Source organism: Pipra filicauda, unplaced genomic scaffold (genome assembly GCF_003945595.2).
Source record: "Pipra filicauda isolate LSUMZ 115617 unplaced genomic scaffold, ASM394559v2 scaffold30_size5312502_pilon, whole genome shotgun sequence".
In the NCBI taxonomy this organism is placed as follows: Eukaryota; Metazoa; Chordata; class Aves; order Passeriformes; family Pipridae; genus Pipra; species Pipra filicauda.
The window spans coordinates 1,704,837-1,721,410 of record NW_024104432.1 but is presented as its reverse complement, the minus strand read 5'-3'; the positions used below and the strand labels follow the sequence as shown (position 1 = coordinate 1,721,410).

General features: G+C 39.5%; 1 protein-coding gene across 1 annotated transcript in view; it reads right to left on the bottom strand.

Moving 5' to 3' along the window:
- Positions 1 to 16,574, bottom strand: part of GUCY1A2 (guanylate cyclase 1 soluble subunit alpha 2) — a 152,927-nt gene that overhangs the window by 18,032 nt on the left and 118,321 nt on the right. Inside the window, exon 7 of the mRNA XM_039383471.1 lies at positions 10,390 to 10,544. Within this exon, the coding sequence (XP_039239405.1) occupies positions 10,390 to 10,544 (155 nt within the window). The remainder of the gene's footprint in view (positions 1 to 10,389; positions 10,545 to 16,574) is intronic.

Here is a 16,574-nt window from a genome sequence, read left to right as displayed (position 1 = left end):
TCCTGCTAGAAAGCAGATATGAAGGTGGCAGCACTTGGGAGCTCTCACAGATTAAAAAAAAACAAGAATAAAATCTGACATTATTCATCAAAAGTACCCGTGGGTTTAATCTATGCCATTTGGTTGAGGTCAAAAAGGGATATAGGTTCACAGAAGCCATGAAGCCATCCTCCCGGCACGCCTGCTCAAGGGGTACAACATCACAGACCTGACTATACTGCCTTCTATACCCACAGCTTTGTCAGGGGCACTCTGTGCTATGTTAGGAACTGGCTGGAGGGCCGGGCCCAGAGAGTGGTGGTGAACGGGGCTGCATCCAGTTGGTGGCCGGTCACTAGTGGTGACCCCCAGGGATCAGTGTTGGGTCCAGTTCTGTTTAATATCTTTACTGATGGTCTGGATGAGGGGATTGAGTGTACCATTAGTAAATTTGCAGATGACACCAAGTTGGGGGGGAGAGTGTTGATCTGCTGGAAGGCAGGAGAGCTCTGCAGAGGGACCTGGACAAGCTGGAGAGATGGTCTGATTCCAACTGGATTAGGTTCAACAAGGCCAAGTGGTGGATTCTGCCCTTTGGCCACAACCCCTGAAGTGCTACAGGCTGGGGACAGAGTGGCTGGAGAGCAGCCAGGCAGAGAGGAACCTGGGAGTTTGGATTGACAGGAAGCTGAACAGGAGCCAGCAGTGTGCCCAGGTGGCCAAGAAGGTCAATGGCATCCTGGCCTGTATCAGGAATGGTGTGGCCAGCAGGATCAGGGAAGTGATTCTTTCCCTGTACTCAGTGCTGGTGAGGCCACACCTGGAGTACTGTGTCCAGTTCTGGGTCCTTCAGTTCAGGAAGGATATTGAGGTGCTGGAGCAGGTCCAGAAAACAATGAGGCTGGTGAAGGGACTGGAGCAGAAGTCCTATGAGGAGAGGCCGAGGGAGCTGGGGTTGTTCAGCCTGGAGAAGAGGAGGCTCAGGGGAGACCTTATCACTTTCTACAACTCCCTGAAAGGAGGTTATAGCCAGGTGGGGGTCAGTCTCTTCTCCCAGGCAGCTACCAGTAAGATAAGAGGGCATGATCTTAGGCTCTACCAGGGGAGGCTTAGGTTGGATATTAGGAAGAAATTTTTTATAGAGAGAGTAATCAGACACTGGAATGGGCTGCCCAGGGAGGTGGTGGATATTCACCATCCCTGGAGGTTTTTAAGATGAGACTGGATGTGGCACTTAGTGCCATAGTCTAGTAACCACAGCAGTGTTGGATCAAGGGTTGGACTTGATGATCTCAGAGGTCTTTTCCAACCCGGTTGATTCTATGATTCTGTGATTCTGCCATTTGTCATCTTCTCCATAGTGGAGAAATCTCTATCTGGCTAGATAAAGAAGCTAGGGTAAAGCTAGGGCTTCTTTATCAAGTATCTTCCCTAAAACTAGCTTGTAAAATAAAGAAAATAACTCTATACATTTTGTTTCCAGTAAATTAAGTTAGTGGTAGTCAATCCCTTCCTGCGTTGAAAAGAGCAGTTTCGAGACAGAGGTAAATTCTGAGTACAGTTGGATATATGAAAGCATTCTTCCTCTTTTCCTCTCCCAAGATATTTATTCTTTCTCTCAATCAAACTGAAGGTCAAAAACATCATTGGGCAGGACTTTATTAATTTTGGTGAATTTTGTAATAGGTGGTTTATTTAGTGTGTGTAAAGTTGATTTCTGGGAAGTAAATGAATGAATAAATCCTGTTGCCAGAAGAATTTTCCAGGATTCTCAGCACATATAATGGCACTTCCATTATTGAGTACTTTTCATGGGTCTTGGCTGAGACAATCTGTGTGAGGTCATCAAAATACAAAGGCATTTTCTTTCCAGCTTTTAAATAATCACTTGGTTATAAATCCAACAATGGTTTTGCCTTTGAACTTCTGTGGCGGTCTTTGTTAGTATGTGGTTTGAAGGTCATAATTTATTTTCCAGATTGTCAATTTTATGATCAAAATAATGTAATCTTTTCTAAATTACACAAATGTTTGCAGAAGCCCCTACAGAGGCTTCTCTCTTTTCATCTCTTCCAAACTACAGGCTTAATACACTGAAACAACTCTTCACTTCACTGCTTCCCAAACTCTATTTCTGCACACAACGGCTGAAATCTTAGAACTTTCTGAGCTAAATCTGTAAGCTTTCACTGCAGTCACTCTTCTTCAAACTGACTATTCACAGTGGAGCATCTGGCCTTGCTAAAAATCAATCGTTTCCTTCTCAGAGCCTAACATTATCTAATTTTAATGACAGTTACACAAGTCCGAAACTGTAAAATATATATATTCATTGATTCAGGTCAGGGTTGGCACTGAAATTAATTGATATTTTACACAGTTTTCCTCATAGAACAAAAGTGTGTGATATTTATTTTTAATCTTATTTTCATTTGTTTGCTGAATTGTAATTTGGTTACAATGAAATGCTCGAGGACTGATGGATGACTAACCATTTAGTCCTTTCAAGATTACTCCACTACTGTGGCTTGTGATAGACTCCACATCCCTGTATTAGATGCACTGCTCGATTCAGCCTTTCACCCTCAGAAATTCTCTAGTTGACCTTTTTTGGAATAACAAAGCAAGCATGGCATAAAACCTTCTTTACCTTCATAAGTAGCTAATGGAAGCTACTTATGATCACATTCTATCCTAATAACTTTAGTTTATACTTCTTTTAAAAAAAAGACATTTCTGGCTCATGGAACAATGCTATTAGAAAGATTTTAATCATGATAAAAATGGTTTCTTGTTAGCATTCACTTAAAGAACAGGTTCTTAAAATTCCTTAAATACGCTGGTCCTGAAACTTGGTTTCCCAGTCTAAGAATGAGATCATGGTTCAGAAATCGCCTCTGATTTCTTACAGCTTTGTGTATACACCAAAGAAACAAGTTACCTGCATATTCTCCGTTCACAGCAATGAGAACATTTTTCTGCAGGAATCTTCCCTCATATTTAGGGCACTCTTGATGTTAAAAAGAAAACAGTAGCAGGTGACAGCCATAGCCATTTCTAAGTTTCCTGTCTTCCTTTTCATGGGTACAAAGAACCCCAAAAGATACTTCTGCCAAGCAGCTGAATGAATAGTGCACATCCTCAGTGAGGACAAGGCCCAGCCACAGAGTGGGGGCCTTGGCTGGACACCAGGTGACCACCAAGTCACGTTATTCCATGCAACCATTTTTACACTTCCCCTATGGCTCAAGGGAAGATCCAGAGTAAAACCTGGTCTGGAACATCTCCTGGGTGATGGCACCCAGTTCTGGTTGGTTTCCTCACCTTGTGGACCATTCTCAGAGCACTTTTTTTGTGATGAAGTCGGACTGCCTGTTGTGAAAGTCTTAAAGCACAGTCTACCCTAAGCGCAGGGTCTTATCCTTCACCTTCAAGAAATTATGTTCCAGCTTAAAATCTACCAAAAATGTCCCCAGACTGTCCCATATTCACTCAAGTGGTTGGATATACAATTTACAATTCAGTGAGGGTCAGGGTCCTCAAGCATTCCTATAAATTGTCTGAAACTAGGTTTGCTCTCAGCTTATCTTCTTTGTTGATGATTCAGGGGAGGAAGAATTTCTTAAACACTGATTTCCAGTTGATTAACTTTGACATTATCCTCTCCTAACCTGATATCTTCTAAAACTGTCTAAATTCTTGTTCCGTCCCTTCCTTGGTGGAAGTGCTATTGCTTTCAGACAAAAAGAGTACCTGAGAATTATCCCTTTTTTTTAATTTATTTTCAATTCCTCAATTTTAAAAAGGTCAGAAGGTCTGTGTGAGAATGGGATCATACTTAGTAGGAACCTTGAAGAAGTTTTTAAAAGCTGTAGCTCTTTTTTTTCATAGAAAAAATCACAGGGTAATATTTCAAAGTATTTTGGCAAGAAAAAGTCTCATATTCATGAGTGAGTTCCTATATTCAGAAAACTACAGAATCATAGAATATACTGAGTTGGAAGGGACCCACAAGGATCATCAAGTCCAACTCCTGGCCCTGTGCAGGACACCCCAAGAGTCACACCATGTGCCATAGACTGTCATCCAAATGCTTCTTGAACTCTGTCAGGCTTGGTGCTGTGACCACTTCCCTGGGGAGCCTCTTCCAGCACCCAATCATGCTCCAGGTGAAGAACCTTTCCCTAATGTCTAACCTAAGCCTTTCCTGACACAACCCTTGGGTCCTGTCACTGTTCACAGAGAGAAAAGATCAGTGTCTGCCCCTCCTCTTCCACTCACGAGGAAGTGGTAGTCTCCTCTAAGTCTCTCTTCTCCAGGCAGAACAGCCTCAGCCCCTCCTCATAAAGCTTCCCCTCCAGATCCTTCACAATCCTCGTAGTCCTCCTTTGGACACTTTCTAATGGCTTAATGTCTTTTATATGGTGGTTCCCAAAACTGCACACAATATTCAAGGTGAGGCTGCACCAGGGCAGAGCAGAGCAGGACAATCCCCTCCCTTGACTGGCTGGCGATACTTTGCCTGATGCTTTCCAGGACGTGGCTGGCCCTCCTGGCTGCCAGGGCACTGCTCACTCCTATTCAACTTGCCATCCATCAGGAATCCCATATCCCTTTCCGTGGTACTGCTTTCCAGCCTCTCATTCCCTAGTCTATAGCCACAACTAGGATTGTCCTGTCCCTGATAGAGAATTGCTATTGTAATGCCAAAAATCAGTGCACTTGGTTTTAAACTTTGGTGGGTTTGAATTTCTCCCTCAGTTTCTATGCATGCTAGAAAGACCAGGAGACTAGAAAAAAAACCCTAACTATGTCTCTATCTAAGTAATTGCACATTGTATTTGTTACTTTTTTAACTACAGAAGTTTATGTATTGGTGTTACCAAAGACTAGCCATGATTTTTAATGGAACATATTGTATACTCCATGTAGCTCAGCATGGTGAGTGTCTGTCTCTGATCTTTAATATTTCTGTTTCTCACCCATCTAAGCAGAAAGAATACTGGGTCTCTGCCCTCTGTTTGGGACATTAGAGAAAAAGGCTCAGTGCACAGGATTGCGCCATCACTAGGAAAAGGCCTCAGGCTTTGCATTGATGTTAACAGCGCTGGCCTCAGGACTTGCCTGGATTTGTCTAGGCTTGAGCTTTTTGTAGTTTTAGCAGTTGTGTACCTGTCAGATGACTATTGCCTAAACATGTTTTAGCTTTACATTAGCTGTGTGAAACTGCGGTGTAACATACACTGTTAACTAATGAACAGTGATCCCACACACAGATTATTCTGTGTAGAGTGAATTACCTATGGACCTTGAATAAAAATACAAGCACAAGCATGGCTGGACAGCAGAGGCCCCAGGACCATAATCACACCCACTACAGGGGAGTGCAGCCTCGTGGAAGCAGATGACACTGGGAACAGAAACCCAAGAATAAACCAGCACATTTTGTCTACACTTTTAATACTGTAATTAGACTAACAATAATTTTTTCTGTCCATGTATAAAGCGTGTACCAGTTCTGTCCATAACTAAATTGTCTTCCCCTCAACATTTCTTGAAAGCATACACAGTTAATTGAACACCATAAAAACAAACAGTTTTTTAAAGAATGCTCCAAAATAATCTGAAAAGACTGAATCTGAATCAGAGTCTGTATAGATCAAATTTGAACAATATTTCTAAAAGAAATAAAACACACTACAGCAAAGGAAACTATGCACTGCCTTCCTGAAGAGCAAACCTATTGGTTTGTCCATACGAGGCAGAAAAATATAGATGTAGATATAGATATAACCTGTAGGAAAAGTAATATATATGAATAGACATAAGCTGTAAGAAAAAGAATTTGACTAGAAAAAATCTATAAGGAGTTTATAGAAATACTTCTCTAATTACCTAAAACTTCTTTCATACAACTTTCTGTGAAATAACTATTAAAAACATATATAAATTCTGCAGGGTTTAATCAATTTTAAAGGCTGAGAAGTAATTTAGGCAAGTGAACACACAGTGACCTCACCCAGCTGAATAGGGAGGTACACTTGGGTTGCTCTCTCTCCTAAATCAAGATAAAGATATGGGATACAGGCTGTTCAACTTTGCCTAAGCTCAGATCCCAGATGTATCACCCAGCATATGATAATGGAAAGTATCTGTATGCAACACTTAATTTCAGAAGCACATTCTCCACAAGGGAAACGCATGATGGAAAAGACCAGAGGTAGAAAGATCGGGAAGAAAAATAATTTCTTTTTAAACTTGATAAATAGCAACAATTGTGTTTACCTGCTTTTGATAACTGCTTTAGAAATCTCAAGACATTACATTGCAACACAACTAGGAAAACAAGATGAATGTTGGTATATTATATTAATATCCCATAAAAATAATTATTCAAGACTGAAACAAAGAATAAAAAAATATTTAATCTCTCTTCTGTGCTCAATAGTTTTATAAATCTCATTGTGCTTCCTTCCTGAGTATGGAAAATAGGGTAATTCTATTCAATTCAGGATAAAGTGGATGAATTAAATAAACCCTCAGTTGATTCTTTTCCTATTCCTTCCTGTCCACATGTTTAAACAGAGACCAGTTTGAGATCTTCTACTTCCTCTCCAGCTTCCACATGTTCCACTGGAAGTTTTACCAGTGCTGTTCCAGTGATTTCATTTCACAGCGCTCAGTGATTCAAAGCAAACAGGGCTCTGTGATCCTTCTGTCAAGACCTGTCTGAGTTTAGAGAACAAGATATTTCAAACAGAAGTGAGGTTTCAGATTCAATAGATTCTAAGTTCGCCTTTTTAAAAGGTGCTGTTTCACATATTGCAGAGCTCTGCCCAGGCAGGTGTAACTGGAGTGAGGCTGCCCCAGGTTCACTGTTGCTGCTAGGCAACAAATATCACATCTTGTATTTATAATTTTAGACTATGATTCTCACTTAGGCAGATTACAGGCTTGCAGAGAAGTGTCTGAAATCAATAATAGGTATTCCGAAGTGTGATTATTATTTGAATGCTAATGACGCTTTATGACGCATAAACTTTACTGTAAAACAAAAGCTGACAAGTATTGGACAAGTTTCTGGTATCTGCATACTTTATAAGCACAAAACTTGTATGCCAGTAGTTTCATTTAATCGAAAATTCTTCTATTTTCATACTGATTGCAGAATTATGTACTGTGGAAAACATTGCTTCCTAGATAATAGAAATATTAACTGAGTACACAGCAGTATAGTATAATAAATATAAGCATTTAATAGAATACAAAGTCAAATATAAAGGCATTTCAGTTTGTGATGAATCACTTTATTTGTGTACAGTGTACTCGTGCAAATTATATTCAAGAAAAGTAATATAAAGATGCATCAGACCATGGCTGGGCTTCTCAAACGAAGATTTGGGAAGGCTCTATCCACATTTGTACAAATGTGGATATCAGATCACTTCTTGTTTATTTGGACAGTACCAGGATATTACGTTCAAACCTCCTAGATCACTTTCGGCAGCTCCGAATAATTCTGCTCCTTAGAGTATTTTGTAATTGCAGTCTCTCCTGGCTGCTGTGTCAGCAGTGTCATTTTTTTACTTCTTCCCTGTCTGTTTTCAAGCTTTCAACCATGCCAGAAGGTATGGTTTGAAATAGCCCTTTCAAGTTGCCACATGCACATTCATTTTATCTTCTCACATAATCTCTGAAGCCTGTAATATAAAATTGCTCCTAGCCTGATCATCACTACTTTTAGCCATTTACCTTGAACGATAACTGCCTCTTATTCAAACACATTTTTTTGGCATTTTTCTTCCTTTACCTGTAATCATGCGTTTAGTTTATTACTTGCACTTAAAGTTCTCTGAATCAAGCACTGAATTTGTTCAGCACATAACAGCAGATTGTTTACAGAGTACAAAAAATGCAGATAAATACCAATAATTCCATATTTTGCTGTGTTTTGTTTTGCAATTTTATGTTACAGCATTATTACAATGCCAATTACTTTTCTATTGTCTTCTCTTTTAGAAGCAACAGTCTAAATTTGTAACTTCCTGGAAGATAAGCATAGACATAATAGTCATATAAGGTGAAAAATTGGCCATCATGAAACAAATGGTCATATTCCTACTGGATTTCTAGGATTAAAGGGAAGTGAAAAAAACCCACAGCCCTTTTTTTGATGCAACCTGGAAGATACACAAGGTGAGAAAATCTGACTCATATTATGCTATCTAGGACCTAGTAAGAATGCTCTCCAAACCCAGGTTACCCACATTTGACTTGCTATGGTACAGTATGACCAATGGGAGCCAGGTAGAGGTGAGAGAATCCATCTTCTCTGTGCTACAATGCACTAGGAGTCAGATAAAGGGCAGCATAAAAGCACAGATTTCTAACAAACTCCATATAGAAGCCCACAAACTAGATTTCAGAACAAACTTTTTATGTGATGGAAAAAAAAAGCAACCATGGAGTCATAGAATAGTTTGGGTTGGAAGGGACCTTTAAAGGCCATCTAGTCCAATGCCCCAGCAATGAGCTGGGACATCAACTAGATCAGGTTGCTCAACAGTGACCACAAATCTATGTGTCACAGAAGAGGTGCCATATCACTCATAACCAAACTCTACAGAACTGGCACTCGTACACTGAAAGTGACTCTGGCTCCAGCATGAAAAGAAGGGAGTTTTGTGATCATTAGTTTCCCAAATGGACATTCGTTATATTTCCACAAAACTGCCTAACTCACCAATTTCTTCTCTCAGGGACAGAAATATGAGCAAGCAACACCATCGCCTTGAGTGAAATCACCCCCCTGAACCATATTTGTGAAGTACTACGATCTCTTCTGAAAAAGTATGCACTGCACTTTCAGAATAACTTGAAGACCCCCTCAGGTTGGAGAACATTCCTTTTTAAGAACTGATCCTGTTCAAGGAAAGTTCAGGTCCCTGTCATAGGGCCTTGGTTGCTTTTTGCCAGAACACATACCTTCATTTGTATAAAATTAACACCAAAGGCCCTGCTACTTTGTAACTTTTATAACTGGCACCCAACCGGTGAACAACCTCATGCTGATTATTCAAACAATGTTTTACAAGGTTTCTCCTATTCCACAGTGGAAGACCAGAACCAAAAGCAGTAGAACGCTATCTGAAAGGTCCCAAGGACAATTTCTTTTCAAATGACACCAAGGTGCAAACAGAAATTTCCTATATATTTATTGAATTTATTTTTATTTAAATGAAAACATTTTCTATAAACAATATAGATTGAGTCTTCCTCTTGCATGTTACCAGACAACTCTATCAATCTATGTCTGTTCACTTTATGATAGAAAGCCTATTCAGTTATTCTGCCTCTTGTTCAATTTGCTACACTTCCTCCATTCTCAAAATCTGATCTCAAGTGAATGGGATCTTCAGAAGAATGCCATTTTATGCACTAGTTTAATTAGTTTTAACTTTAGTTTCTGAGTGATTCATATTTTAGCACACTAGACACTTCAATTCTGGAGGAAGAAATCCCATTTGAAATTTTTATTTATGTAGATAAGTATAGGAAAAAATTGATATTCACAGTTCTGAATAGGAAAAAAACTAAAGAAAAGCAATATTGTTTCAACAACTGTATACAGATTTACCACACAGTTTCAAAACCTGAGCAAAACCTTACTTCAGAAAATTACTTTGGATATAAAACGCTGAAAAAGAGCAAGATTGAGATCTCCTGCCAAAAAAAAGTGAGTACATCAGCTGTAGTCCAATCAGTAGAAACTCTAATAATCAAACTGTCAAATTTGAACAATAAGGAACACTTTATTTTAGGAGCTGTTCCTCATAATCAGATTTAATCAAGCCTTCTCTCTATTTGCATAATTTTTTCAAAGAAATAGGGATAATGCTTTGCCATTTTCAATCCTTTTTCCTACGTTAAGAATATGTCTCTTTAAAGTGCTAAATAAGAAATTTTGTCTTCAAGAAAGTACAAAAACTCTTTGAAAGCTTGGCCTTACTGGCAAAATTAGAGACTTTCTTCTGAGCCAATGGGAATATCCTTACTTTCATGAACTGTGTTTAGTGGGTGAAACTCAAATCCTTAGCCAAAAGCTGTAATAGTGCACAAAACTATCGTGCTTTGGGAAATATCTCCCACTTTTTCTGTTACATGCTATTTTAGGCAGAAATGGTTAGCTGTTCTGTTGTGCCTCCTTGTCTCCCCTGCCTGACTTCTTCGCACATTCTGATGCAAACCTGCAAAAGAAAGATGAACATCCCCATGTAACACCTCTTTCCCGTTGTCCTGGTGCCTTGATGACTTTCTGTTGAAGTTCATGTGTTGAGGACACAAGCATGTAACAAGATCAAACTCAAAACAGGCTGAAAGACAGATTATGAAAAGGCTAAGAGGACTTACTGGTACGTGGTGGGACTGACATTGATGCGGCGTGGGTGACTTCCTGACTCGAACTTGCTTGCAAGGGTGACATTGTTCCCAAAGAGACAATAGCGTGGCATTCTTACGCCAACGACACCGGCCAGCACTGAACCTGAGTGAATGCCTATCCTCATCTGGAAAAAACAGGAGATCCATGTCAGTCTGTTTCTCCTGTGCTGCCCACAGTTATGTCATTAGCACTTATTTATAAGCCAGTAACAGTAATGCTTAAAATTAATAATAAACCAAAGAAGAAAGAGTGAAGTGGAAGAAAACAGATTCTTCTATTCCTCTACCTTAAATCAGATGCAGTTAAAAGAAAAAAGAATGAAAACATGGTTATCTTTTTACCAAAATTATTTTCTTCTTCTGTACGCATTTGCTGGAGACTATGACAGCCAAAACAGGAATCGTGAACAGAACAGGATGGGATCATCCAGAGTTACTGCAATATCAGACATCTAATTAGACAAATAAAACATTACTGAGGGTTATTTTCACCACCACTTCTAACACAGGTTTTAAAGTAAGACCCAATTTTTCTCAAACTGGCAGAAAGAGTAGTAAAGTGGAGTGAACGAATAAGGTACTTTTATCTTCCTATTTTTCTTCCAAACTCTTCAAGGTCTAAGGTCTTTCTCACTTCATCAGACAGATATTGCAATGGTGAGAACGCTGAAGATTGAGGTACCAATGATTTTTAAAGTAATTGTATCCTCCTCAAAATAAGGAATAAATCCCCAGCAAACTAAAAACCCCCGTGTGATTTTTCTAGCAATCATCCCCTGCAACTATCTGAGATGTGGCAATTACATTGATCTGTAAAGCTCAGAGTCACCATCCAAGTTTCTTTCAGAGTGAATAAACAGAGACTTATTCTGTATACATTTTAGCTATCAATTGTGTTTGCTAAGAAAATATTTTTTACAGATAGAAGGGTCTTCTTCTCTTGTTAACTTTATAATATTAAAAAAATGAAAAGAAGATATTTCTATCTTCTGAGGATACTCCTGCTCACAGCAACTGGATTGCTGTAAAACACATAATGTGAAGAAAATAAATAAGTTACTAAAACAGAGAGTCTGATGGGGTATGAATTAGTTACCCCTTTTTAATGTGAACAAAATACCAGCATTTTATAACATTGGTGTTTGTGAAGTTCTACGAACATGTAGGACCCCACATTATTTCACTGACTATGTTTCTTCCCATGTGGCCAAGACTTTTACCATACAGCTAAGCATTTTTAATTTTGTTCCTCTCTTATATGTCACAGACAATGGGTATACAATTATATCTGCTATACACTAAACTAATAATATCTCTATACACTAAGCCCATGCATAAACTAAGAACATGTTCTGCATTCCATGTGATACTACTTACAACATTCTCACAGGCAACATAAAACCTTCAATCTTCATCATAATGTTGTTAATTACAGACTAGGTTCTTCGGTGGGGGTTTTTTCCTTCTTTTTCTTTCTTTCTTCCTTCTTTTTTTTAAGGCTGTGAATAAGTAGCATTTGATTTTATTGAACTTTCAAACCTTTACTATGGTAAATGAGCAAACAGCCCTTCTTAATATACGTGAGGTCAGTACTTGCCCTCATGTGGTGGGGGAAAAAAAAGTTTTCCCCCTGGAATTTAAAAAAATAGTAACCCCTGAGGGGGTGGTGTCCCTTGGGGTTGAGCCAATGAGCGCTCCTGCAAAATATAAACATATCACAAGCAGATCGGAAAAGAAGGATGTTGTAGTTGTTGGAGAGAGGTGGCCATGTTGTAAGGCCACGAGGAGAAGGGGTCCAGAGCCCCACTGGGGGCTGGGCCCCCCCAGCCCTGGCTGGGGGGTTGCAGGAACTTGGAACAGTGTTAGACTGGGCCAAGTATTTGTAGCTAGAAAGCTGAAGGAGTTTTTCTCCACTGTGAGTGGGCAGCAGGAGATACTGAAAAGCAGCGGCAGAGCAGCAGTGAACGGAGAGACTGTGGCAGAGAGCCAGAAAGAGATAAGATGCAGCAGAGATGGCCTGCAGCCAAACAGGAAGACATAGAGATCTCTAACAGAGAGAAACAGAGCAGGACTAAGCTCTACAGAGAGAGAGAGTTTGGGGTAAAAACTGAAACAACCCCCCCAAACCCCTCTGAGACCTCCTAGAGAGGAGGAGGAGATGGACTCCTATTTGAGAGGAGTCTTGGAGTGCAGTATGCACTGGAAAGAGGAGCTAAGATGCTCAAGACGTCCTGGAGCTGGACCGGGACGGTCAGACGGAATGCGGAGAGGGTGACCTTGGCCCTCACACTGCTGCTGCCAGGCTGGTAGTTATGAGACAGAGCACAGGAGCTCTGATAGAACTCTTGAGGCAAAGACTTTCAACTGAAAGCTGCCCGAGACGTTCTGACCCAGAGGTGAATCCCCTGAGGAAAGGGACCGTCACGAAGACCCCTGCACTTCCTGATATGACGTGGTGAGGTGAACCTTTGTCCCGGTTACTGCAGCCCATGGAAGAGAGAGACCTTCGATTGGAGTCGAAGGGCTGAGAGGGGGAGAGGAGACTCCCCTTGTGTGTATTGGAAAGAGATCCAGCTACAAAATCCAGCTACAGCTGCTGCAAGGAAGAAGAGAGGCTGCTGCCCTGAGAGTGGAAAGGATCTTTCCTCTTCCCTTCTGGACTTTTATTGGAGGGAGAAGAGATTGATCTATTGTAAATACTGATTTATCATAGGAGAGATAGTTAAGATTATGTGTATGATGTATTGTAATATTTATTTGTACAGTGATTGTAATATAATTCCCTTTCCCCCCATATTGAGTCTGGTGTAGTGTCTGGAAAACCCATCTCACACTGGGTTGAGATGTGGTAGGGGAGCTTGAGCTCAAGAATTAAATTTTAGGGGTCTCAAACCAGGACACCTCAGCAGAAAGTTTTGCTCACATAACACAAGTATGCTCTCAACTTCCAATAAGTATTAAAGAACCTGTTTACAATGCCTTTTTCCTGTGAGATGGGAGACAGATTAGTTATTTTGCACACAATTTTAAGAACAGAGCTAATGATACCTTTTTGTTCCACTGCTACTCTGCACATTTATTTAAAAATCACAAATAAACCACTTGCTGTGACTTCTTCTAGGGTGCATTCAAACACATGTGAAGGTCAGATTAAAACTGTATGAAAAAGTACTAGGTTTGTTTTAGTATACATTAGAGTGAAAAGAAAATTGGATCGCAAAACATGTACTAAAAAATAAAATTTACTTTTGCAGTATATGCAGTGAAAGCTAAAGTTGTTGTTGGTTGTTTTTTTTACTTTCATTCTCAAAGTGTTTCCCTTTACATGACCACGTAGTTTTTTATTGTTCGGTGCTTCAGCGGCAGAGGACTTCCAAAGGGTTTCCAAGTACATCAGGATTTTCAAATTCTCAGTAGCAAAAGTTTAGTCACTCTTGAAGAACACAAATCCCACTCACACAGTAAATGCTTCCAAGATCTTTTCTCATGATTGTTTCAAAGACACTGGAAAAATAAATGGCCTTTGTGGTTATGACTTTTCTGCTCTGAAAGTGCCAAGGAAACTAGATATTACACAATCAGACTTGCTGAAAAAAATTCAAGCTGATACATCACTCTTAATATAAAATATTTTCTTTTGCAAAGTTAGGTAAATGAAGCTAAAACTATGCCAACTTCCATGGAAGAACTGCGTCAGGGAACAAAAATACATGGACATTCAAAATTTCACTCAGGAATACCCAGGTTAGATCTTCTGTGAACTGCTTGAATTTCAGAAGGGATGAGAAAAAAAAAGAAAGGAAACAGCTTTTTTATTTAATATAGTGTGTATCTAAAGAGATTTTAAAAATTCTTGGTTTGAGTGAGTACATAATATTTTGTCTTCTATAGTATCTTCAGAGATTTTTAAAAACCATGTTTCTGGACCCCTTTCCCCACCCACGACGTGGTGGAGCCCATTTCTAGTTCCATCTCCATCTGAAGAACCATTCCAACGTCTTGAAGGGTGGGGAAAGGGAACTCCAGCGACAGGGTTTTTCAGGCCCTGAGCCTGGAGGGGAGAGGTGCCCTCCCCTCCCCCCAGCACCCACGTGGCTCCATGGCAGGCACAGAGACAGCACAGCGGCGTGGAGAGGAGGCAAGAGAGAGTTTATTGTTGGGGATGTCACATTTATAGGGTTAGGGAGAATCACAGGTTAACCAATTAGAAGTCTCAAGGGGTTTACAGGAACACCCAATCACAGGAAGGGGTTAACAAGGTCCAATGGGAAACACCTCAGGACACCTTCCCAGGACATTCCTGCATGGGAGATAACAGTTGTTGTGGGGGGTGTTGGGAAGAAGAAACACATGTTTGCAAAGAGACCACAAAGAGCCAGTTTAAGACATGTTTAAACAGGTTTCTCATCAGATTTAGTGCTACACATGTTTATACAATATTCTCGTATTCTTTGTAGATATTCTCACAAACAGGTTAAACTACACAGAGCAACTGATGAGAGTGCCAGAACCTGAGGTTTTCATTGGGTGCAAGACAGTTCACATACATTTTCTCATTAAACCATAGAGATAACTGCCTGGTACAAGACAAAATTACACCAAGAGTGGCTTAAAATAAAACTCCATTTCTGTTTCATTATATGGTTCTCTATAAGAAAAGAGCCTGCAACACTGATGCTATTGCTGCAAAGTATTCCTCAGTGTGCCTTCTTATACTGAGAATAACCATTATATTGGTCATATAGTACTTTTTAGCGAAATATGTTTTCAGAAAATTTTCTTTTTCAGGTTTGATTTTGTCTGCAGATGCATTGTTCTGTCTTTTTCCTCATAGGAAAAGTGTTGTGTTAACAGTTTAAGGCTCTTTTTTACAAAGGAAGAAAATGTGTGATCAAACTATTAGCAACAAGACACTTATTGAGGCACATCAGCCTTTCACATTACCTTTGCAGGAAAAGAAAATCTGCCTGGAGTATATAACTTACAACAATAATAACAGTTATACATGTATAGTTATAGTTCCCAAGCCATATAGAACATGCAGCCCTTATCAGTGCTTTCCCAGAACATTTACCATTAAAGATTAGTAATAGCATATAAAGCATAAATTAGGTGACAACACCAGGATGCATTATTTGTCTGTAATAACTTTATTCCTTTTAATGTATGTGTAATATACATTTTCTATATATATATATATATAAAAATTATGTTATACTTAAATTGAGCATTTTTAATAAAATTCATGCTTTTCATTTGTACCAACTGCTCCTTTATACGTCACTAATTATTGGGCTAATGATAAAAGGATTTGGCTAATGATAAAAAGGCAGCATGTAACTGAAATTGAAAGTTCAGAGGCATTATGCATACAAATAGAAATACAGCTCTTTGGAAACTAGCACAAAGAAAAGACAACCATGAATAAAAACAACCAGTAAGTAACAGTCCCCAACAGTTAAGGAACAGTGAAGTGACAAGGCAAAAGATATTTCTAGAACAGAATACTGGAAGGTACAATGGTGAATGAAACACGAACAAGCGTGAAAAAGAGCAAGACACCTGTGAGAGATCTTTTAGATAAAGAGGAACAACTTGAATTTGGTGCATTGGAAAGATTTAGAATGAAAAATGAGAAAAAAAGATTAACAAATCTGACCTTTGCAAGAACTGTGGTAATAGTGAGGTGGAGAAAAGTTGATATGTCAGAGTTATAAAAGAAAAGCAAAGTGCATTGATCAGTGTAGGATGGGAGGAAACACATAGCTATGTGGAAAGCAAAAGAAGCTACCAAAACTTGTAAGGAAGAAGTAGCAGTATTTGGATACTGCTTACAGGATAAGGTACAGAGAGCAGAAATGACTAATACCTGAGTGACAGCAAGGATAGTGGTTTTGTTTAACAGTGATAAAGAACCATGGAATCACATAGAATGACAGATCTGCTGAGTTGGAAGGGACCCACTAGGATCACTGAGTCCAACTCAGCCCTGCACAGGACTATCGTCAAGAGTCACATCATGTGCTTGAGAGTATCATCCAACACTTCTTGAACTCTGTTAGGCTTAGTGCTGTGACCACTTCCCTGGGGAGCCTAAAAGATAAGGAGCACTAAAACTATGGCCATCATCTAATAGGGAAATGAGCCAGAAGTGG